Genomic DNA, 26,373 nt, shown 5'->3' with positions numbered 1-26,373 from the left:
TTTATTCAAAAGTATGAGTTAATTATTATTTATTACCCTTACTGCTTTACACAGCTATTTTGTGATTTACCCCATCGAACATGTGTCATCCAGATAGGGGTTCCCCCGAAATTTTACAAAATACTTATAGGGTTCCTCCAAACAAAAATGGTTGGGAATCACTGGTCATGTGAGATGTGCAGGAGAGATGTTCCAGCAGGGGGGTCGGGGGGGGGGGGGGAGATGTGCCAGCAGAGGGGGGGGGATGAAATGACGGAGAGGAAAAAGCGCAGAGGGACTGGGAGATACGTTCTGGAGCAGCCGCCGCCGGTCTGACCTTCCCTCGAGTATCCGCTTTGTTAGAGCAGCAGCAGCCGCCGCCATAAGCGACGTGGATGAGAAGCAGTTCGAGGGCAGAGTGTGTGAACCGAGCAGGGACCCTCCTGTACAGCAGCACGTATTTCCTGTGTATATGTTCGCGTTGGCCAGTCCCCGGGGCGGTGACTGGCGCAGCCCTGACCCAGTAATAAAACAAATAATACGACCGGAAAGTAGTGCGAATCCTTTTACGGATGGCAGAGGTGTTTGCTGTGAGGCGATGGTCGGTGGCTATGAGGTGATGGCGTGTGTGTCTGGCACAAAATGGCTCCTGTCTGCCACACAGAGGAGTGGGGGCTTCTCAGATATATATCCTTATACCCCCGATAACATGTGGGGACATGTTCCGGCAGCGGGGACACACACACATATACACACACACACACACACACATACAGACACAGACAGAGACTAATCTCACCTTTCACTACATCCAGCAGTAGGGGGGGGGGGGGGGGTGGGGGCGGGGAGATGTGCCGTCAGCAGGTGGGTGTGGGGGTGGGGAGTTGGGGACATGTATTAAATATTACATTCCCCGGGTACAAAAGTTAGTATCATATAAGTAAACATGGGGAGGATGTTGATCCAGGGAGTAATCTGATTGCCAATATTTGGAGTAAGAAAGGAATTTATTTTCCCCCTTATGAGATATCATTGGATGATATTTCACAGGGGGGGGGGGGTGTTTGCCTTTCTGTCGATCAATATACTGTAAGTACAGATATAGGATAAAGTATCTGTCATCTAAATTTAGCATAGGTTGAACTTGATGGATGTGTGTCTTTTTCAATCTCATCTACTATGTAACTATGTAACTATGTAACTATGTAAGGCAATTACACTAAGGTATGTTAAAACTTTTTTAAACCCATTAGGTTTAACACCCCTTTAAAAGAATACAAAACATTAATATAAGATTTTACATTTGGTTTTGTAAGCTTCTGATTTCACAAACTGTTTTTTTTTTCCCGATCTCCTATAAAAATATTAAGTTTCCATCAAGAATTTGAAATGCTACAATATTTTGTACGAACTAAAGTTAAAGTGTCTATATGGAGAAGCGCAGCGGACAACCCAACATAGGGATGGCCATAATTTATTGGGAAATTTAACATTAAAAAATGAAAATGCTCTCACAAACTTAAAATGAAATGAAAATTCGTCTGTGATTATGATGTCTCATCTCCTTGTTCCCCTGTGCTCCGATGCGCATGGCTGTGCTGGGATTCAGCATCCTGCTGAGTATGGGACAATGTTATACCAGCATCCCTCCAGGGCTTCTGTTATGTGCATCTACAGGGTCCAAATTCCTCCAACGCATTTTGCAACTCAGTTGTTGCTTCATGAAAAGATTATAGCAACCACGCTAAATCTGGTTTAAATAGGCGGAGCATCCTCGAATCAAAAAAGAGTATGTAATTGTTAACCCTTAGTGGTAAAGGGTATATTGAGAGAGAGCGGAAACTAAATAATAGATCATACAAACTAAGTAACAATTTCATAACAATAATTGATTAAACCATGATGAGGGTTTTTAAACGGCCCCCAAAAATATGTTATATAATAAGAAACCACTAATATTTCTACCGAATGAAAGAAAAGAAACCAGCATTTTTCCCCCCTCCTTTCTCTCCACTTCAGCAAAACCTCCTATTTTAGGGTCTGAATCGGAGTAACAACAAGAGTTACATAACAGCATGTGATGTAAGTTTACAGATAAATAACATCATGTTAAGTCTATGCTAATGCACTCTAGTACAGCTGTTATTTTGGCATATTATTAGTTTATTGAATACAGTACTATGTTACCATAGGCAACATAACGGCTGTTACTGGTTTAGGTAACGACATGTTGTTATGTGCCCTGTTTTATCAGGGTTTAAGGAATCCCTCACCGCCCCGTGTACCTCTGATCATGCTCATAACCACATATCCGTAACCCCTCAACACCTAACGTTTGGAGAATCCTTACAATATGGGATCTGCTCAGGTATGTGTAAACTAAACTTAATAAGAATGTGTGTGTGTGTGTGTGTGTGTGTGTGTATATATATATATGTATGTATGTATGTATGTATGTATGTATGTATGTATATATATCTTCCTTTGTGTGATCCATCAACTGATATTTACTCTAAGATGTGACAAACAATTCTGACATTCATTCAAGAAAAGGGAAATGTTAAAAGCCTTTTAGAAAGTCTATAAATGCATGTAAATTGCTCAGCTAATCCAAACTGTTATTTACTTCCTTGAGCCACTAATGGTTGGTTTGGCACAATCAATTCGCCCTTAAGCCAGGATAACTCACAATGAGGCTATTTCTGTCGAATAGTTTCTCCTTTATAATAGACTCAAATATTTTGCAACATTTACTATTAATATGTTAGACATACAGTACTGTACAATTTATTTTTTCATTCTTTAAACTTGTAAAGTAGTACTAAAGTGTACTCGGTGACATCTGGATGATTGAAGCCTTTATTTCCCCCAGAATGACAGCTAGTATACTAATTTAATCATTTTTTAAAAGTTATTATGTAAATATGGTTAGCTGAGACGTAGCAGGGGTTTGATTTCCTCTGGCTGCTCCTTTTTGCTGGTATCACTGTGCGCTCAGCATGAGTTTGCATCGCCAAAGCCCCCTTCTCCCCCCCTGCTTAATGATATATCTGTACTCTCAACACGCAGTTCGTTTTGGACAATCTGACCCACCCAGGTGACCTATTTGTTCCGACCAACAGATTATGACAATGTTGAATCCTTCCTTCCAGGTTTTTTATATTTTACTAGAAGGCTTCAGAGGTTAATCTTTTACAAAAGGTTGATTTGGGACCAGTTACATGGAGTTACACCTTTAAATACTTATAACTCCCCCTTCCACCCAATACTTAGGAATGCTTTGCGGAACCCCCCCACCCCCGCACAGTTTATGCATTGGTAGAAGTGCTTTAAAGGTTCAGTACAAGCGGCATTTACATTTTTGTACTAGGTTTCAAGCTAGGGGTCCCCGGAAGCTGAACCACATTAATTTCAGCTCCTGGGACTCCCTGCTTCCAGAAATATGTACCTCCATAGTGGGTGCCAGTAGCAGCTCCGGCTGGGCTAGTTTGGGTTATTCTAAGAGACTTAAATGTTCTGTGTCATGCAAGCCAATAGGAAGCCCTGATGTCATCCCTTGCCCAACCCTATTGACCTGTGTTACCAGGATATTTAAATTTGAGAGAGATACCGGCAGCCCCTACGGAGGTAAGTATCACGGGAAGTAGGGGAACCCTGGAGCTGAAATCTACACAGTTCAGCTCTGGAGAAGCCCTGATTCAAACTTAGTACTATATAAAATACCACTTGGACTCAACCTTTAATAACTAGCCTGCCGATTTAACGTTCCTGGAATGTCACACTCCAGTGATCCTTATAGAGTTCAGGGAACCTAATGTTATTTTCTTTTCCTCTAGTAGAGCGAGATTGCATTCCCATGAACAAGATCAGAATGGAAGAGGAAGACCCTCCTCTTCCATTTGTCATGTTGCCATCGTGATTGCTACTCGAGATCACGTGGTCACGATCCTGGAAGTTTGGTGCCACTCTGGTGGTGTCGGACCTCCTGAAACTTAAAAGTTAAATAATTAGTGTGCCTGATTTCTAACTATTCCTGTAAAACATTAAGGCACAATTGCTACAATATAGCATACTGTCTGGTGATAGTGATCCCGGTGGTTTTGGTGGAAAAGTACTGGTTTACCGTGGCTACCACGACCCTTGTAAAGAGCTGCTTGAGTTTTTAATAGTTCAATAGATTAGGAGAATAGATTTACTATGGTATTTTGTAAACAAAACGAAAGACCAATTTGTTAAAAGAGATTATGCACAGTTCAGAAGGAACTAGTTCATTTGTATAAATCGCGACACTGACAGCTGTGAGGATCAACTGGAGTAGGATGACTAAGAGATGGAAATGATCTCATATAAATATGGACATTACTGATTGACACCAGCCTACATCACAATGTCTCAATTTTTATTTTCCCACAAATATACTATAGCTGAATTTGTAGGAGACCCCAGATGATGATAAAAAAAAAAAAAAAACAAGTTGCCATTACTGCACAATCATCAATACAATAATTAAAATAGAGTATGGGGATTGTAATGATTATTAATACTATTTTACTTTATTCTTTTATAACTTAACTTTCTAGTCTTTCCTACTCATTATGCTCATTGGCCATTGAAGGTCATGTACAAATGTTAAAATGTGGCACATATGGCAAAACAACAGGAAATTGCTTGAATTTACAAAAGGTTTTCTCATCATTTTGTCTACCAGATTGTATTCTCTGTGCCTTTCTCCTCTTGTATAGCACTGTATTGAAAGCCTTTGCAAACTTTAAGTAGATCATATAAACTTCATTGCCTTGCTCTACATTCATACTTACCTACTATGATTAGTTTAGCATGACCTATCCCTCACAAATGCATACTCACTATAACTAATAATTTTGTTATCCAAAATATTATCTTTAAAATTATGTCTTAACATAACTTCAGGTAGCTTCCATGCTATCAATGTCAGGCTTACAGGTCTATATTTCCCTGGTTGAAATCTAGCCCCTTTTAAGGAGTTGTTGGAGTCCTTAAACATTAAATATAATGGTTTGGCTATAACTGAAATACGATATTTAAGAACCTTTGGGTGTATGCTATTGGGGCCAGGTGCTTTATTTACCCTCATTTATTAAGTTGTCTTTGCACGTCTTCCTGTTTTAGCCAAATGGTAATGCTCATCTTGTGGCTTCCTCTTGTTATAATATTTTTGCAATTGACCCCCCCCCCTTGACATATAACAAGGCACATTATACAGTATATTGAATACCTCTGCCTTCACATCACCAATATTTTGCCTGCCTATCTCACACTGAAATGGTTATATATTATCTTATCTAATCTTTTTGCTATTAATGTACTTGAACATATATTTAGGATTGATCTTACTTTCAATTAAAATCCTTTTTAATTTTCACTGTTTTCTAATATGATTTCCCTTTTGCAACTTTGTTACATTGCTTATGATTGTAAGCTCTTCGGGGCAGGGATTTCCTTTCCTATTGTCTGATTTTGCTGCACTTATTGTATTATTATAATTCAACGTACTGTACTGTATTCTTTGAAGTGCTGAGTACACTTTTGGCGCTATATAAATAAAGACATACAATACAATTGTAAAATGATGCCTCAGTCCCTCCTGAGTTCAAAAATCAATATATTTCCCTTACTTTTTCATCAGCAAAATGTACAAGTGTGCTGCACAAACTGCATAGATCTCTCTAGAACAGGGGAGGTGTGTGCTGCCAGAGTGAGATCCCAAGGAACCAGACCCTCTTCCAGGACACAGTGGTCCCTGGAACCCGCCAGAGGGTGCACCCTATGGACAGCAACCGAGACCCGGACTGCAGTACAGAGCTCCTGATAACAAGTACTGTACCACTTTGGACTTTGGGTCAGAGGTTGGTAAAAGGCTTAATCGTCCAGCCCTGCAGACAGGGACGGGAAAGTATGAGTTAGCACTTACAAACGGATAGGCTGTTTGTTTATTTGTACAGAATGCTGCCTTAAATCTCAGTTGTTTTGACTACGGGCTAAATAAAAGCCAATGTTTATTTCCCTCAAGTCTATGTCACCCTGGCAATACCGCTGCACTCGTCTCCTACATAGCTATATACAATTTTTAGTTTTGCAATTCATCTACTTTGTTTTATTCATAGGAATGTTCCTGTCAATATTCATAGCCAATGTCAAGGGCAATAGAGAAGCAACACGGTAATGTCCGAATTAGGTCTGGGTCACAAAGAGGGAGTGATAGCAATGTGATATGCAGCGAGCTTTAGTACTGAAGTAAACTTCAATAAACAGGTAGGTAGGAAAAGGAAGTGGAGGTTTTTAAAGTGTGGCTACAGGTAGAAAATTAGGTTGTTATCTTCAGAAATATGAGCAGGCAACAGCAGTCCCAGTGGCAGACCAGCAGAACTGCAGGCTGGAGCGAGAGAAACCAGAATTCAATAGGCTAGGTACTGTATCACCATTCTAAAGTGTCTAAAGTATTATCACGAAACTCATAAGATATACAGTATAGAATATCACTTGTCTTAGACAGGTCTGCAACCCTGCCTTTCACCATTATCATCTAGCATACAGTGCTTCCACTGCAGCAAGGGATTCTGGGAAATGACATGCAAATGGGAACACAATGTGTTTGCCTGAAATCCATTTTACATGGAACCCTTATAAGCAAATGCTCTGCTGTTCACACGGCTTTTAAGCACAGCATGGGATTAGATGCAAAGCCAGTCAAACCACTCACAGACAGCTGTTTCAACCTTTATGGGTCTCATCAGTATGAGGTTGGTTGTACTATATGTATATATGTATATGTGTATATATATATATATATATATATATATATATATATATATATATATATATATACATATATATATTCAAATGAGATAGCAAATATTAAAATAGATTAAAAAAAAAGTTAACATGTGAAATAGATCATTAAAACATGGATTAAACAATACTGTAGCAGCAGATCTGCTCAAGATAAAACAAAACAGAACTGTTAAAACCAAACAAAAAATATATAATATAGATTTAAAAAAAGAGGGAAATCTAAATTGTAGGGCTAAAAAAATCTCAAAAGAATACTGCTCCATCGATGTCGACATTAAATCCTTTTGGTAGCTAAGTCTGGAATTAATGGTTTAAATCTATTATGTTGCCCTCTGACAAAGTACAGAGTTTCTGAAATATGTCCCCTTCTGTCATATAAAAAAAGAAAGCACTTAAGGCACGTTTCGCATGCCTAAGTGAACGTTAAGAATTGCTCCCTTTTTAGTTGTGTGAAAAACGTTGTTTTGATCCAAAAGTTTGCAACAAGTTAACTTAACGCTTAAAAAGTTAATGAGCATTACATGTTCTATTTATTGTTCTAAAGGAAGATCATTTTGGCAGTCCAGGAAAATCTTATTGGCTTCTAAGCCATTCTCATGTCAAAAAGAGGGCAGTGACATCACATTATGTAATCCTTTTTCAACTCTATCCTTCACAATTTGTAATAGGTGTTTACGGTCTCTAACGCCGCGTTCACACAGGGGGCTTTGCGTCGTTGCGTGTACGCGCCTCTGTCTGCTGAGCGATGTGTGATCATCCCCAGCAGACGGAATGATCCGACAGAGCGGGCGGCGGCAGCGCAGTGTCACGGGCGCAGAGCAAATGGATGGCGTTTTTTTTTTCCCCTCAGCACTGTGCTGGAGCTTCCTTTAGCACGGGAGGATATAATAAAGCCGCAATCCGGCTTACTGACAAATCATGTGTATACATGATTCCATCCGAGGCTGTGCTGGGCTGATCCCCGCTCTGGAGACCCGTCCCCACTGCCGAGTCTAAATTTCAGCAGCCAATCAATGTAAACGTCTGGGCATTGATTGGCTGCTGAAATTGACGTTGCGCTGCTTCAGCTGGAGATCACAGATTGAATAGACCCCCGCGACTGCAGCAGCGTCGACGCCGCACTTTGCAGCCAATGGTAGTTTAAATACTGAACACTACCATTGGCCGCCAGGCATCTGTGACGCACGCTCGCACGTCGTGTAGTGCGCTGTGTGAGCGGGACCTAAGATATGAGGAGGAGACTAAAGGCTGCAAACAAATCTATATATTATGATACATTACTTGCTAAACATCTGTAACGGATTTTCTGGCCTTGCCTGACCCACCCAATCTCACATTGGCCCCTGTGGTCTAACCAGTCCCCATTACATGGTTGTGTCTGGTGGTGCACCTGTTGGCAACAGGACTCCTGAGTCTCCCGCATGATGTTGTGTGGGGATTGCCAACCCAGACAGGCAGCTGAGGTAGTGTGCATGAGTCCTACCTATATCCAGTGCAGCGCCTCCACCTCATCAGGATCCCTGCGTCTGCGTGGGGATGATTCTGATGAGGAACTCCTCCGTGTTGGTGCCTTCCCCTGCTGAGTAATTCCAGACTCACACAGTGAAGTGTCTTTATTCAAGGTTATTCTTTATTGTTGCTTGGTGTGGGCCAACTGCCCCTTGCAGCGATTTACTCAGCCGCACATCTCGCCGTGTGATCCTTTCAAAGGTACACCCTCCCAATGGAGTGGGATCCCCTCAGGGAGATCACCCCTGTGCCAGGTCCCTGGACACAGTATGGCGTTGACAGCTTGATGCTGATTAATATAGAATGGGGCCACTAGTTACAGCACTAGTGGACCTCTTTCTCCCAGGTCTCAATGTAGACCTGCTCCTTACTCCAACACACCCAACTTTGAACAGTGCTGGGCCTTATATCTCTCAGGAGGCAGGCACATCTCTGATGTCACTAACGGTGGACTCAGAGTATGTAGCCACTCCCATCCACACATAGGGCACCTCACCAGGGTGTGAGGGCAAACCTCCATGATTACTGCTTGCATCCCTGTAACTTACCAGGCTTACTGCCAGCAGGAGAGAAAACTACAGACCATTTTACAGCATGGCAACATTCTCCCCCTGGTGAATCCCAATGACCCGTCTGGGACCTAAATTTGAATACCTTCTCCGGGAAACATTGTAAAATGTAACACAATTAGTACAACATTATTTGGTTCACATTAATGGTATCACACAAAGCACTCTCTGACCAGCAGGGGCACTAACTCGCGCAACATCTGTCCTGTTCCTCCTAATAGTAGTGATGGGGATCGGGTTTCTTAACCTCCCGACCACCCATATCCAGGACCATTATGCTATATTCACGTGGTAACCCACTCTCAGGCCTATATACAGCTTTGTGCATATAAATGCTCCGCCCTATGCTCCACACTCGCATGAGTTAAGCAATTCTTTCTTCTGCCTTGCGCCCAGTAATGGCACCCCCCTTGTTTACCATGTACTGCTCAATTGTTTCCCGCAGCCACCTGTCCCTGTTATGCTCAATCTCCTGCATGAGGGGTTCAGGGACATAAGGATACTCCAGCCCATGGGAGTTCTTATATTTTGTTATAATGGCCCTCTCTGCCCTACTGGCCCGGATCAACCTTGTGTTGCCCGCTTTTCCTGGTAGCACCCATGATAGGGGTTCATTGGGTTCCACAGGATCCGTCAATCTACTGGGACCCATGGGTTCTATTATATCGTGACGGATTTAGTACCAACGTTCTTGCATTTCCTTTACCCATTCTTCTTCAGTAAACTCCCCACGAGCCCACCAGTAATCAAGCACACCCTCCTTCTCTAACAGGAACCGAGTGCGGTCTAACCACGCCTCGTAACTTTCAAATAAGTGGGCCCACCACTGGGTCTCCCTAATCTCTTCTGGGGCAGACTCTATCGAATCCCCCTCCTCTGGTTCCCCCCAGGAGGACACAGATGTCCCGGTAGACCGGGAATTAGGCCGCCACACCCGCTTGGGCCTGGTCGCAAGGGTCACGCTCACTATGCTAGGGCAATCGCTGGATACTGACACTTCCCGCGAATACCCTCCACCTACCGACCCATCATCGGAAGTGAAACTTTCCAGTCTCTCCCCAGTCCGTTCTTCGGAGGTACCCTGGGACTCTCCAGATATTCCCAAACTTGAAGAGGACCCACGGGAAAACGTGACCGGGACTGGGGCTTTAACTAGGGTGTGGGGCTGGGCATAAAGGCGGACGGTGGGTATCCGTGGGGTTCCGACCCGCTCTTTCCCACTACATCGTCCGGAGTCGCTGCAAGGGCTCTCCGATGGTCGGGTCTCACCACTCTCCACTTTTCTCAATGTCTGCCAGCTCTTCTTAGGACCGGGCGATCGGGAAGCATTGCCCGATCGGTGAGGCGCGGTTATCTCTCCTGTTGCTCCGCCACGGCCACCGGAAACGACAACCTCGATTGCGCCGGATGCTCCGCCATCTTGGGTTGGGTCCCCAAGCGTGACCTCTTCCTCCAATACGACATCCGGGAGTTCCGCTGTTCTCTGTCGCACCACCTGGGCCTGGCACCGCCCTTCCTCCGTCGATGTCACCTTCGGAGCCTGGTACGAACAAGGACTGCTCTTACCGCTCCTGGGAGTTGGCGTGGTTCAACCCTCGCCACTAGAACCGCTGGTCCCCTGAACCGGGGGGCTCCGCCTCTCCGTCTTCCGCGGCACCGGTGATACTCGACTCTTCTTACCAACAGGTCCGGTAAGTGGCACTTTCCTTCCATTACTGCCACAGGAGTTTGCTGGTTGCCGGGTCACTACTGCGGACGACGCCACGGTTCCTCATCAGAGGAATCCAATTCTATCTTGCTTGGGGGCACCCCCCCGGGGTGACCGCCGCTTAGGTTCTCGGCCGGCACAACGGCCGATAGTCTCTTTTTCCTCGGGCTAGGTCTTGGCAACCGGCCCCGATCCCCATTCTCTGGGATCCGCAGTCTCCCTCCATAGCGCGCCGGGGAGCTCGGCCGATAGCATAGCCGCATCTCCCGCTGCTTCGACGGCCTGGATGGGTACAAAAGTAGGCATGGGCCACATGTACTGGAGGCCACATTGCGGGCAGCGTGCAGCTGTACCCACGGCGCCCCCGGGTAGTCTGCACTGTAAGCAGAGACACGCCACTGTCTCAGTGCCCGCCACCCGAATCACCAGGAAGCCTCCTGGGGCCGAGTAGGGTTGGGTAGACACCATAGCATTCTCTTCCTGCTTACAGGCCATAGTCACGGTAGGAGGTACTCGCAGCAGTGGTCTGTTCAGCGTACTGGCTCCTCGTGACTGACGAGCAGGGGTTGAGTTGCCAACCACTCCCTTGACTAGCTCCACCCTCATATGACAAAGCTGGAAACCACCCCCACTGGTGGAGATTAGGGGCGGGTCCCACAACTTTATAGGATGACCCGGAATTAGTGCTGTACTTTTCACAGTCCTTGGGGGCGCGGATTCTGGTTTCGCGCCACCACTCCCCGAGCACCACTCTTTATTTGGCGCCATCCCCGGCCAAGTTCTCTCAGACTCTTTGTCTTTTCCTCCACCGGCAGCACTAATTACAGGAACTACTTTCTGTAAGGGCGCGGCCGGCTCACCAGCTCCTCGCTCAGCTGAATCCGTTCCCACTGGGCATAACTGGAAACCACACCCTCTGGTTGAGATTAGGGGGAGGTCCCACAGGTTGATCGGGTGACCCAGTACTGGAACTGAATTAGTCATTGCCCCCCATCAGGGTGGGGTTTTCCAGTTGGCGCCACTTCTGGCCAACTTTCTGCAAGTCCCGCAGTTGCAGAATTTTCTGCAATTGATCCACGCGGTCTCCCAGGGAAGCGGGAGCCGCCATTTTGGTTAGCACTGTCAGTCTCTTTGATGATTGAGGTAGCGTTTAACTGTTTGTATGCCGATTGACAAGCAATTTCATCATATTCTCCACATATCATGGTAATGTCCTCCTCAGTGTCCTCAGGGGTAGTACCCCTAGGTCCCAGACAGGACAAAAACGGCGCGGCCACAGCTTTCGCGCCACTCCACAACAGGCTTGCCAAAGTCACATCAGTAGCTTGCTCTTCAGCGGAACGCACACCACATGCGCTCCCTCCATCTGCCTCCGTCCGCCATTTTGGACCTTTCGCACCGCGCGGATCCTCCATTCTTGCGGTCGCCATTTGGTTGCTGTATTTACTGTGATTGTACATGGAGCTCCTCTCTGCGGGGCAGCTGCCACACCGGCACAATAAAGATTGCCTTGATGCACCACCTTGTGTACCTAATGTAGGCTGGACTCGTTTTTGCACTACCCCAGGCTAGGCTCACTCTCTCTGTGTCTGCTGTATCTCCTTCCTCCCAGTCTGTGCTCCCTTCGGTAAGTGGTCTGGAATGGGCTAGAGTACTCTGGCTCTTCCATGCAGTACTTGGGCGTCTACCTACTGTTGGCTAGCCTAGCGCAGACCCTCTCCAGAATTCCTGACCTCGTTAACAGGCTATCCCTTCAGGCATCCTACCACTAGCACTACCTCAAGGTGACTAGGAAAGATATGGCCCGGCTCCAAACCTCCAACTCCTCTCAGGCCCCTAGGTCGTCCCTGCGAGCTGACAATATTCCATCAACCCCCGGACTACCCCTAGGCTCCGTCCCAACACAGCACAAAGTGGCAGCATACACTCTCCTTGTTTCCTAGTGTGCCTAGCAAAAGCCTGTCCTGTTGACAGGTATCTCAGAAGCGCCTCCAAAAGTAACGGATTTTCTGGCCTTGCCTGACCCACCCAATCTCACATTGGCCCCTGTGGTCTAACCAGTCCCCATTACATGGTTGTGTCTGGTGGTGCACCTGTTGGCAACAGGACTCCTGAGTCTCCCGCATGATGTTGTGTGGTGATTGCCAACCCAGACAGGCAGCTGAGGTAGTGTGCATGAGTCCTACCTATATCCAGTGCAGCGCCTCCACCTCATCAGGATCCCTGCGTCTGCGTGGGGATGATTCTGATGAGGAACTCCTCCGTGGTGGTGCCTTCCCCTGCTGAGTAATTCCAGACTCACACAGTGAAGTGTCTTTATTCAAGGTCATTCTTTATTGTTGCTTGGTGTGGGCCAACTGCCCCTTGCAGCGATTTACTCAGCCGCACATCTCGCCGTGTGATCCTTTCAAAGGTACACCCTCCCAATGGAGTGGGATCCCCTCTCCCCTCAGGGAGATCACCCCTGTGCCAGGTCCCTGGATACAGTATGGTGTTGACAGCTTGATGCTGATTAATATAGAATGGGGCCACTAGTTACAGCACTAGTGGACCTCTTTCTCCCAGGTCTCAACGTAGACCTGCTCCTTACTCCAACACACCCAACTTTGAACAGTGCTGGGCCTTATATCTCTCAGGAGGCAGGCACATCTCTGATGTCACTAACGGTGGACTCAGAGTATGTAGCCACTCCCATCCACACATAGGGCACCTCACCAGGGTGTGAGGGCAAACCTCCATGATTACTGCTGGCATCCCTGTAACTTACCAGGCTTACTGCCAGCAGGAGAGAAAACTGCAGACCATTTTACAGCATGGCTACACATCCAATTCCCAACATGATCGTTCTGCCAGATGGGCTGTCCTTATCTTTGAGAATTTTGGGCAGCTGATAAAACAGAATTAAAACTGGATTTTAATGCATGAAACAAATCATAATCAGAATGCATTAAAATACAGTATCTAATTTGTTCGCTGCGTCCATCAAATCTTCGTATGTAGGAATCTCCCAGAAGTCTAAAATCTTCATGCAAGTTTTCTTCTCTATCCTTTTTTGTCCGGCCAAATGGGTCTATTCCAGTTCCGCAAAATTCCTTTAAGTGCTTGTTTCTTTTAAGGATGCGTTCTTTTTCAATTTGATTTTTTTTGTCACAGAGGGTTTGTTGTTCCCAATTACCAACTCGAAGAAAGGAATATTCGTTCAATTTGACTGAATGGGAATTAAACAGAACTAGACATGTTAGTCCAGTTGCTATAAAGCAGAATAAATGAGTACTTCCGTATTAGGTGATACTTTTTTTATTTGGACTAACAATTGAGGAACACCGGGACCACTTTAAGACTTGCGTAGGCCCTCGGCACTTTTATTTCTAGAGGCCTGTGTGTCCGATATTTGTACTCATTTTTATGCTAATTTCATCGTTAGCTTGTTTCTTTCGATACTAGCGATATTTGTCATCGATACTTTTGTTTTGATATTTAAAGGTATCGATGCTTCAAAGGCATTTTAAATTCAAATTTGCTGTTTTCTCTTATTTTGTGATTTTTTTTTTGTTTAGGTATTTTTTCAAGTGAAATATTGTAGGCCCTAAAAGGTTCGTAGGCCCCAGGCACTGTGCCTAGTCGGCCTAATGTATAAAGCGGCCCTGATGAACACACAGTCTCTGCAAGATAGGTAGTGTTAGGTCCTGCAGATTGGTCATGCCGTGACGTGGCTGCAGGTTTATAACGCTTTGGCTAAAGGGTTTAACTAAATGACCCTTACTCATGAGAACACTAACATTAAAGTGTTTAACAATGTAGTTTGTCACATTGGATGTAGCATTGGGTATATTTGTCTTTTGTTGGATACATTTGGCCACGCTCAGCAGCCCTCCTTTTGACACAAATATATATATAGATATGATGTGGTGGGTGATGGGGTTAGAAGTTGCTGGGATTGTGTGTTCATTGGTATTAAGAGTTGCAGCCGCGATGTGCATATCGAATCTACCTGAATAGCTCGATATTTTAAAAAAATGCAAGTGAGCCTTTTTTGAGATACCGCTCAGTTTGAGATTGTAAAATTGCTACAGATCGGGAAGAGGCCGTATTCTAGCGAGTTTGGCATGTTATCGAATCTTTCTGAATAGCTATACACTACTTACTTGCAAACTCGCTAGGAAAGTGCTCACAATTGTTGATACAGTAAGTCACATCAAAGTTTACTGAATAGCCTCCAATGTCTTTATATAAGATGTATCCCCTGTTCACTTCATGTAACCATGTATTTGTCATCTTAACTCTATGCCCAGGACATACATCAAAACCAGAGGTAACTCTCAATGTATTACTTCCCGGTAACACATTTTATAAATAAATAAATACACTGCAATTTCCTGAATCTAAATGTACCTTTTTGGTGAGGGATGTCTTGTCCTTAAAAAGGGTCTTGAGTTCTGCTTGCATGAGATGCAACTAAATCTACTAATAAGGAAGTATAGAATAGTGAGACATTAGTATGCACACAGGGCCCACATTCTGCCATGTTCTATTTTGATACATTTGCCACGACCGGCACCATGGATAAATCGCACATTATTATTTAAATCCCAGGGATGGATGTTACGGTGAAACCACTGGAGGATCTTTCCTGTATTGTTGGGCATAGGATAGGGGAGAGCTGGTGGGTGGAGTTGGTGTCTCCAAATAAGATTGATGGGACTTTTTTCAGAGACACCTCCTGGGTGAAGGTACCCGGGGCATGATATTCTGTGTTCTCATGTGGTGGATTGGACAGGATGAGCTAAAGATAAAGACTCTGCTATCTGGGAAAAGGTGGCTGGGTTGGAAGGATGCTGACCGGTTAATGGAAAGACACTACAGGCCTGTGGATGGGCCTGCCAGAGGCCCACCGAGGAGGGTCCCAGGTCTAAAGGGGTGGCAGTTAGCGGAAGTGCGGGCCATGCACGGTAGAGCCATTTGACTGACCAGGCTCGGTTAGTCTGTCCCCTGCACTTATCAATTTGAAATGTAGCATCTTGTGCTGTGAAAAGCGGTTTGAGCCCAAGGAGTAACATAGAAACGGTTAATTATCACATGTATAGTCGCACAGTGGCTGAAATTATGCATCATATGTCTTCACGCTGAACAGTGCAACTTGAACGTTGGTGAGGAGTGTTATCCTGGTTGCCAGCACAACCAAGGATACCACACAACAAACACCACCAAATATTACAAATTCATTACAAAAATATTATATACCTCCATTTAACCATGGTAAAAAAAAGTTAATGTTTTTTTGGAGGCCACCTCATTCCTTTTAGTAGTGCACCGCTTGTTTAATCTTTTTCAACTTCCTTTATTTATACCCTGGCACCACGTATTAACCAGGACTCCATTTTAGAGTCATTGTTAGAAAATTACAGTAGTGGCCATTTTAAGAACCCACCCACAAAAAAAACATATTTACTTTAATCTTTATCCGATATAAAATAAAACTACTGTAGGATTTCACAGTAAAGTATTATATGTTATCAATATACAAAAAGCGGGAAAAGGCGGTTCGTCTTTATTGGCTACAAAGCTCACGTTACAAAGTATCTCTCCTGCCGTGTGCTGAGGTTACAAGGGTTAATAAAGTGTCTTAAAAGGCGTGGATAAATATTAGGTTTCAGAAGTCTTTGTCAGGCCCTACCTAGTGTAAGCTAATATTTCTATGGAGCTTTCCTGTTGTGTGATACACTAGCTGAGCTGCTCCGGTAACACGAGACTGACATAATTATATGAGTGAGACACAGCAGTGGGAACCAAGCTGAAGGAGAGATACTTTGCAGCTGCTTAAATGCAGTTAATATTAAGCACGCCGGCTTCATTGTGGCTTTTAAGAATGTCGTTTTGGTGACAAATCTGCCAAAGCAAATGTATAGAAATATAGTCTCAAATCAGATGGATATTTCGCTATCAGGTTACTGGCTCAGTTTTGGGTATTCTTTCTACAAATTCCAGTGTCTGCTGTGATGTTATGGTGAAGATTCGGAAATGCCCATCTTGGTGGCACTTTTTACATGTGGCTGTGGCCATGGAAGGCTGACTAATTTTCTTCTTCTTGGATGACATGAATGTTTTTAGAAGGTACAGTATCTGTGCTTCAAGGTAAGAGGACAAGCTTTTCCACAGCAGCATTCTGCCTAGCCTATCCCAGTCAGATGCTTCAATTTAACAGGGTGTCTCTTTCCACTCATTGCACAAGTGACCTCCCTCCTTTTCCTTTAAACATCTCATTGCAAAGAGATTTTGGGCTCTATGTATCAGGGTATGTGTGCGCTGACGCATTTTGCATGAAATATAAGTAGCTTTTTTTCTGCCTGAAACGTGACATATTTATGAAGTAACTCCTCTCAGTTGCTTCATAAATCCCTCATCTCGACACAGGCATACCCGAAAAAGATTAATACATAGATGCTGCCTGGCGAAGGTCTATTTCAGCACAAAATAACGACTTTGCGCCAACATTTCGCCTTTGATACTTAGAGTGCTTTATGTGTAGGCCGTTAGGGCCAAAGTTTCTACTGCATTGTGTTAGAAGGCTCTCTTTACTGGAGAGTGGGATGTGTACGCCATTTTTAACGTTAGTTTGTAATGAAAATCTGGTGATCATGGTGATCTGAGAAAAAGGAGCGGTTTGATTTCCTCTGGCTGCTCCCTTTTGTTAAATGTCACTGTGTGGTCAACAAGTTGTTAGGACAACAAGTAGACAGGAGTTTAAAGGGATAATCCCTCCTAGGACCAAAGCCAACTAACGCTAGTGACCTGTTTAAGGTGCTTTTTACCCAATTATGACACACATGTACTTTTAAAATATCTTTCTAAAGTTATAATTAAGGCAGCGAGGGGGGTAATTTTCTCGGGCTGCTCCTTGCTGTATGTATGTCTTTATTTGTATAGCGCCATTAATGTACATAGCGCTTCACAGCAGTAATAGTTACAATCATCTAAATAATAAGATATAAATAACACATAATAAGATATAAATAACACATAATGGGAAGAAGTGCTTCAGACTTAAAAGTAACATTTAGGAAAAGGAATCCCTGCCCTGAAGAGCTTACAATCTAATTGGTTGGTAGGAAGAACGTACAGAGACAGTAGGAGGGTGTTCTGGTAAGTGCGTCTGCAGGGGGCCAATGTTAATGTAAGAGGTGTTAATTATCAGCCATCGAGCTACTCATATGCTTCTTTAAGACGGTGTGTTTTAAGGTGGGTCTTAAAGGTGGATAGAGAGGGTGCTAGTTGTGTTGTGTCACTGTGTGTTAGACAAGATCTTGGACAGCCAGAGTCACCTCACCCATCTCTCCTTATCTTTACTGGTTCTCTGATAAGGATAGGGTAGGATAAGGGCCTAGAAAACACTTGATTAACAAACACTCCCCCATTCAGAAGCCCTTTAAGAAATCCATGTGACATTTCACTTTTAAGTGATCGATTGTATTGATCACCACCCATTTTTGGAGGCAAAAGAAGAAATCAAGGAAACAATAATAATTACAAACAAATGAATGTCTAACCCTGTAGCACTGAGACCTTTCAGGACAAGTATGAGCACCTAACTATTTTAGGTCATGTAGGTTTTTGGCTACACTGACAAAAAAAAAAAACTCTTAAACCGGGAACCAAAGGGTTAAAATAATAACACTACTTTTTTTTTTTTTACAGGGGAATGATAAATTAATAACAATATGCAGAAGACATATTAAAAATGGAAATTCAGTAAGAGCAAATGGCAACCTGCAATAGATAAAAAAAAAATTAAAAAAAGAAAAAATGGACAGCAATTCAGATTTTTCGAAAACTCTTATAGAGAATAAACACGTAGGATTTACCAGAAGTTATCCCAGCAATCTCAGCACGAGACACATGGTGTAAAGTCATTAATAAGGATTGGACAACGAGAATAGTGGATAGGAAAGGGCAGGTAGTAAAGCTAGGGACGAGTTAAACACATACAGATTTATATGTTTCTTAGGATAAGGAATTCTTTTGAGATGTATAAAGATATTTGTAACTATGATAAAGTGGGGGGGGGGGAAACCCAAACCTCCCTTCTGGGGCAATTTAGATTAATTTTGGCACAATTTGATTTTCATTTTACTTGAACACTAGTATTACCACTCATGTATCATTGAGATCTTGAACCTCTGAGTACTGGTCTCTGTTGTGTTTGTACCACTCTAGGAAGAAGCCCAGTGGGGCAAAACACGTTAAGTAGGTCAGACGGGGACTCCCTCTCTTAAATTCGGACATCCTTTACTTTTAAGGACTTATTACTGTGCTGGACCAGCACCAACCCCCTATCCAAGAACTAACTTCATCTGCACCAGGGATTTCTCATGCTCTTTGGCTGAGTATTGCTCTACCCATATAGCTATTATGGTTATATTTGGACATTTCATTCAGGACATTATATCCTATGTTTCCATCTTAGGGTTTTACATCTACTGATCTGCATACTCATCCTCCTGTGAGACCCTCTTTTTATGCTCCCTGTATTCATGTGGTTGCAACCTATAGACCTTTATGGATACTTAGATTCAGACATTTGTCTTTTTGTATCCATCATGTTGTATATCTGTGTATTGTATATCTGTGTATTGTCTTTTTGTTCTAGTTCCATGTGTGTGATAGCTTAGATTTTATGTTAAATGTGTTTGATTAAAATTAAAATTACTTTGTACTATTTTGGACACATTTGTAGTTATATATTTTCTTGATGCATCTGAGTGCTTGCTAGGGGGATTTTTGTCTCTTGTGTGTCTATATTATTCTTCCCCAATAGCACCGCCAGTCCAGTAATCACAGCACAGGGATAGACTGTGTTTTTTTTACATCATTTATTCCCAACAGAGTTGATTGCGGTATCTCTTTTGTGTGTGTTTCAAATCACTATACAGCTCGACCCCCTTATGTGCTTGGGGTCCAAAGAATCACATCGCGTTATAAGCGGATCACGTTAGAAATAATGTACAATTGTATGCATTGTACAATAAAGTATTTAAGAGACCAATAATCGTGTTGTAAAGTATTCATAAATACGAAAATTGGGAGCCACGCTTGCATCGTGTTATAAGCGGATTCGCGTTGTAACGAATCGTGTTATAACGGGGTTGAACTGTATATCTTACACATGTAAGGACAGGTTTGTGTCAAGAACAAGTTATTAAATACATATACTCAATTTAAAATGGGAACAAATGAAATCCTATATAGCGTGTAGCATTGTTCCCCCAGATAACATCACATATCCTGTTATGAGGCAGAATATCACAGTTTCCATAAGATTCAGTGGCAGTGCAGAATATGACATCCCACCATAATGCATCAGAGGGAACAATAAAGCCTGCTACCTCTGCATGTGCATAAAAATACTTTTACTTTGCTAAGGCATATACTGTACATATATATCTCCAGCTCTTAGGGAGTTTACATTGTGTCGGTGTTAGGGCTTCTCAAGATGCATTACCTGGTGCAGGGTGCAGGGTGCAGGCTGGACGTTGGTTCATGATGTTGGGTGCCAGGAACTTTATTCATTCAAACAGCAGTTTATTATCTGGCAGGCACAGTTTCACAGGTAATATACAGAGATCCTCTTGTATTTCCAGTAAAAAGTCTTTGGCCTATGCTGTGTGCGAGGCTTCCCTAGCTGCTGCCATCTTGGCCTGCTAGGAAGGTGCTGATGCTTTATGTTGCTTTATCTGCCTATATAATCCATACATGTATGCTTTATGGCACTAGGTGTGCTCCATATCCACGAGGCCCCTGGCGAGCCTACTACTACTCCATCGGTGATCAGCCCCCTTATCTCGGACGGCCTTCCACTTTGCGGCCTTCAGGGCGAGAGCCAGTGATGGATCCACCTGTGGGATGGGTCCAACTATACCTAGGGTCTTCGGCTTATGAAGCTCCCAGTGGGCATAGCCTGTCTCTCATAATACCTTGGGAGAAATGCCAGGCCATCTTGGTGAGACTAATTACACATGGTACTTTCCCCCACTTATAATCGGTAATATATGTTTTAAGTAAAACTAATAGAAGTTATATTCTAATTATAGTGGTGTGCATCTAAGTGCATTTTCTCTGAGCTCACTCGCTTGTGAGCTCACCATTTTAGTGATTCACTTTCAGTTCACAGTTTGCACCCACTCATTACAATTATCGACTACTTTTTTTGTTCATTAATATGGTTTATAGTTGATCACTCCCTATCACCACCTCCCTTTCCCAATTCAAAATAAGAAATAATATTTACTATAAAAGTAAAGGGAGCATCTATCAAATCACCTTTAATTGTGGCAAACCGTACATTGGGAAAACCTTCAGAGAATTTAGAAGACGCATTTTACAACACATCAATTCCATTAAAAATGAATTGGAAACGCTGATGGCCAGGCACATTAATAACAATGATAGAGGTAATTGCACATACCTATCATTTACTGGCATCGAACTGGTTAAAAATACTACTAGACAAGGTAACTGGGACTAATTACTTAGCACAATGGATATTTAAGCTAAGAACATTATCTTCAAATGACAGAAATACACATAGGGTTCCCAGCACTCAGACCATAATAATGAAGCAAGAGTAATGTTTGAAAGCAAAAAAGTATTTTACTAATGTAAAGAAATGCTGTAGCTGGCACCGACACTAATGAATTAATTCCACGTTACATAACTACACCAGTAGGTGTCAGTGCAATACACAGTATGCAGTATATTTATTACCACATGGCAAGTAGTGGTATAACCACACAGGTAGCAATATACAGTACTGTAGTCGGGTCTGATCAGAAGCTGTGACGGTTACCACGCGTCTCTAGGTTGCTATGGCAACCTGCCGGTACAAAAGTTCAGATAGAAGTGAGCTTGTGTGAGCGCTCCCTTGAGGAAGCTCTTTCTGGGGTGAAACGTTGGTTGTGGCTGACTACGTGGGACGGGAAGTAGTAGTGGTAATGAGGCAATGTTTGGAAGCACTTATGTGGCCTTCAGACTGACCTTATAGAGAACCGTTTTTATACAGGGCACAATCAGTATCTGCCAATTTAAATGTATATATCTCCTATACGCACTTACCTTATTTTTCGAGTGTAATAGTGGAAATATGCATTAAAGCTTAGTCTATAAGGTGTGACTGTGCAGTCTGTCTGTGATAGACATTGTCCATACCTTAATCACTATTTTTGTTACTGATAACAAATATCCATCTCCCCCTATACGTTTTTAGTCATGTTATTAATACAATGATTTCATGTATATCAGAATAAACATTATCTTTTAAGTTTCTTCACTAATTACATCCACAAAGGATACATAGATCCTATAGTATGATATAGACCAACCTTTATCAACCAGTTGGATTTAAGTGTGCACACAATAAGAGGTATCTTTAGGGGCTTCTCCCCTGTTTTGCAGTACATTCAAGACCCACTTCTTTGTGTATCACCTTTTGTGTAATAAGACCTTTCTACAAACTGTTACTTTAGATACATTTAAAGACCTATAAAATTGTATTAACAAAACACACAAAACCCCAGCAAGCTCTTTTTGGGAACCCCTGAGACCCCACAAAATATATATGTACTGTATATATGTGTCAAAAAGGAGAGCTATTGAGCGTGGCATATGTATACTACAAACGACAGAGAAGCCCAATGCTACAAAATACATGTGTGTTTTGTTAACCTATTCTTAGCTGTCTCAGCTGTCTCAGCTGTTGGAGGTTAGTGGCTCCTCCTTCCCAGGTTTTAAGCCCGGCTCTCCCCACTTCCCAAGTGAGTAGGTCCTTTCATTCTACTGGATACAGATCCAATGGTGGTCTTTCTCCCTCCTAATAGAGGTAACTGAGAATAGAGGTATATTAGTATTTTATCTGGTAGTGTTAGGACTTGCGAACGGGTGTCTGCCTTGTCGTGGCTCGCAAGCTTACAACGCTTTGGCCAAAGGGTTAAACTAAATTACCCTTTTTCAAGAGAATATATAAGTATTTTACTGTGTATTTTTGTCATATTGGATGTAGCATTGGGCTTCTCTGTCGTTTGTTGTATAAAATGGTATATTTCTACATTTTCCAAGCATTTAGAACGTGTGCTATACACTGTATATTTATATCAGCTGCATTTACAAGTGGGTTCCAGTGGAAAAGTAGTAGGAGCAGAGTGTTCAAGGCCAACATCAAAGCTATTACTGGGCTGCATTTGGCCCTCAGGCCGCTAGTGGATGAGCCCTGTCATAGAGTAGAATATGGGCTCATTGGATGACTCTATTACAATTGCGGGTCCAGTAGCACCCGAGTTTCTGGACTGCCGGGAACACGACCATGTGTTGGCTTCAATCGTAATCGCATGGTCACGACCGCCCTCACAGTGACGTCAATGAAGGGCCTCCATTAACGTTCCCATTGAGCTCACTGCTCACCCTTAGAAAATTAGCAAAGATAGAAGGACGGTACGTCATAAGGGCAGCAAAAACGATAAAGATTCTCAAATTTACTACGAGCTAACTACATTTAGTGTAACAACCTGTGTATCTGGGCTCTGGATTATAAATACAGTGTGCAGTTGATATAAATAATAAATCCTTTAAAGAAGTAATCCCAGTGGTTGATTGTTTTTGAGAATTGTTTTATTTATTTTTTAACATGGAATTGAAGCAGGTGTTCTCCGGAGCTGAACCCAATTAATTACAGCTTCAGGATCCCTCCGCTTTCCGAGATACTTCCGTCGGGTGTTCCAGTAGCCGCTCTGCTTGGCTAGCTGGGTTCATGTAATGGCGGAGTTTCAAAGCTCCCGTGCCCTGTGGGGCAATAGGAAGCTGTTACGTCATCAGGTTCAGCTTCCTATTGGCCCATTGGATGGGAAGCTTTACACTTGCAGTGAAACAACCCCTCCTTCCCCCTCCCCCTCAAGCTAGAATTCTTTACCTGACTGTGGAGGTCCTCGCTGGCACTGGAAGTTCTCACTTTCCTCCAGGTCGCCAAGGTCGGAGCTCTGGGGCTTCCTCTGCCTCTTTCCCTGTAAAGAGAGACTCACTGTGAGTGCTCATTTGCATGTCAGAACCCAGAATCCCTGGCTTCAGTGGAAGCATTGTTTGCTAAGCGATAATGGGGAAAGACAAGTTTGCAGACCTGTCTGAGACACGTAAATGTTCTCAAACGGGGTATTTTAATTTACTCTACTCATCTTTAATCAAAGGGTATTAGAGATGTGCTTGGTTCACTCACATTTATTAAGATTTTTTGCATATTCGTGAAAGTTTTTGTGCACGTTAACATTCTTGCAGAATACCCTTTTCTGGTGGCGAAATGTATATACAGTATTTTGTGCAAATGACGACATTGACAAAAAAAATAAAAAATCCCTTTTTCTCAACACTCCAGGAGAATTTTACGTTGCCGAAATAAATCTAAATATTTCACGAAAAGGGCAACATTCACAAACATATTCTCCCTCTCTCACGCAATACTGCAAGCGTGCGTTTTGCAAATGTTGTTAATTTCGCAAAATGTTCACAGACTGCAAACGTCCAATATTTGCATGTTTCGTGAACTTGTGCAGAATTCTGCATATCTTTTAGTACTATCTTATAATCCTTGTAAATAATGTCTTTTTTTTTTTTTTTTGCTCCTTTCTAGCATGTTTCATAGCAATAACAACCCAGATTGCGTTGAGAAGATAGCGTCCGGCACCATTGGACACACCCTCTCAGGTTCGGAAGATAAGGCGGACAGAAGCAGCCGGAAAATCGACTGCATCATTTGCTTTTCCTCCTACAATCTCTCAAACAGGCTCCCTCGCAGATTGTACTGCGGCCACACCTTCTGCCAGACCTGCATCAGGAGGCTTGATGCAGTGACCAACGAGCAGAGATGGATCCCCTGCCCGCAGTGCCGGCAAAACACACCCACACCGCGTGGAGGGGTGTCCATGCTGGACCTAGATCTCACTGCTTTTTTGGCAGTGAAGTCTGAAAAGGAGAACCCACGATTAGCCAGCAACATGGTGGAGATGGACCCAGAACTTAAAGTATATGCAAAGAGCATGCCAATCAGTAGGCAGCCCCCCGGGGTTTGTCAAGAATCGGTGTCTGAGCTTCAGTTTCCACGGAGATCCTGCTGTAAAAACTGTTTATGCTGTTGCTGCTGTGTTTGATATGTATGGCATCCAAATGCCACTCAATAGCTCTGACACAGTGGGAATTGGTTATCAAAGTCTATGGTGGTGTTACTCGATTCCGAGCTGCAAATCTAGTGGAAGGTGCATCGTTATTACTTGGAGAAAAGGCTGGAATGATAGGAGTGGCTACCTCAACAGGCCAAAGAAGTGACCACTCACTGGGAGGATGAGACAAGAAGAAGATCTGTGAGGATTTAGGAGTGCTTGTAGACAGCAGGCTTAGCAATAGTGCCCAAAGTCATGCAGTAGCTGCAAAGGCAAACAAGATCTTATCTTGCATTAAACGGGCAATGGATGGAAGGGAAGGAAACATAATTAGGCCCTTTTATAAAGCATTAGTAAGACCACACACAGAATATGGAGTACAATTTTGGGCACCACTCCTTACAAAATACATTATGGAACTAGAGAGAGTGCAGAGAAGAGCCACCCAATTAATAAAGTCGATGGATAATCCTGCTTATGAGGAGAGGCTAGCTAAATAATATTTGTTTACATTGGAAAGTGGTGTCTAAGAGAGGATATGGTAACTATATACAAATATATTCGGGGACAGTACAAGGAGCGTTCAAAAGAACTGTTCATTCCACGGGCAGTACTAAGGTCTCGGGACATCCCTTAAGGTTGAAGGAAAGGAGATTTCACCAGCAACAAAGGAAAGGGTTCTTTACAGTAAGGGCAGTTAAAATGTGGAATTCATTACCCATGGAGACTGTGACGGCAGATACAATAGCTATTTTTAAGAAAAGGTTAGACATCTTTTTTGAAAGGAAAGGTATACAGGGATATACCAAATAAGTAAACATGGGAAGGATGTTGATTCAGGGAGTCATCTGATTGCCAATTATTGGAGTCCGCAAAAATGTATTTTTCCCCTTATGAGATATCATTGGATGATATGACACTGGGGTTTTATGTTTGCCTTCCTCTGGATAAATATACTGTACAAATATAGGAAGAATCTGTCGTCTAAATTTAGCAAAGATTGAACTTGATGGACGTATCTCTTTTTTCAACCTATTTTACTATGTAACTATATAACTATGTGACTATGTATGCTCCTTTAAAAGAAGAGCGCAACTTTTACTTTGGTTCTGTAATGAACTGGCTGAAAATTCGTGAAACCTTCTCAGCTGTTATTTTTGAGTAAACCATTAGAGGTCACTCTAAGATAATAATTCCCGTTTTGTACTGTATGTCCTGCATGTGAATCTGCTTCAAATAAAGTGGAGTACAGCATATTATGTACACAGTCATGCCCCGATAATAACGGACCCTCCACCATCTAGCACAGATTACACAGAATTCATGGGTTGATGACAACATACTACTTATAGAAAAGAAAAATACAGTTGGTGTCATACAAATATTGATTTTCAAGAGGAAATGTTCCTTGAGTATATACAAAAATACCAGTCTCAGTTAAAAGTTCCTAATAGTGGGGCGGGGGAGGAGCAAGAACGTTGGCTATACAATGTGACTAATAAATTGCTATTTACATTACTCTACAGTACTGTTTTTCAACCAGGGTTCCAAGGAGCCCTTGGGTTCCCCAGACATCCCTAAAGGGTTC

General features: G+C 43.0%; 1 protein-coding gene across 3 annotated transcripts; it reads left to right on the top strand.

Moving 5' to 3' along the window:
- The first annotated feature begins 2,236 nt into the window (after positions 1-2,236).
- RNF224 (ring finger protein 224) lies at positions 2,237-26,303 on the top strand. 3 transcript variants are annotated; one of them, XM_075579269.1, is made up of 3 exons: positions 2,237-2,347; positions 5,645-5,833; positions 24,260-26,303. In XM_075579269.1, exon 3 carries the CDS (start codon positions 24,261-24,263, stop codon positions 24,774-24,776), a length of 516 nt encoding a protein of 171 aa, XP_075435384.1. In that variant the 5' UTR covers positions 2,237-2,347; positions 5,645-5,833; position 24,260; the 3' UTR covers positions 24,777-26,303. The 3 variants fall into 3 exon arrangements, with proteins under 3 accessions (XP_075435384.1, XP_075435383.1, XP_075435382.1); XM_075579268.1 differs by lacking the exons at positions 2,237-2,347; positions 5,645-5,833 and adding an exon at positions 16,311-16,707; XM_075579267.1 differs by lacking the exons at positions 2,237-2,347; positions 5,645-5,833 and adding an exon at positions 16,311-16,728.
- The last annotated feature ends 70 nt before the right edge of the window (positions 26,304-26,373 follow it).

Source organism: Ascaphus truei, chromosome 21 (assembly GCF_040206685.1).
Source record: "Ascaphus truei isolate aAscTru1 chromosome 21, aAscTru1.hap1, whole genome shotgun sequence".
Classification (NCBI taxonomy): domain Eukaryota; kingdom Metazoa; phylum Chordata; class Amphibia; order Anura; family Ascaphidae; genus Ascaphus; species Ascaphus truei.
This window is presented reverse-complemented; position numbering and strand designations above follow the sequence as displayed.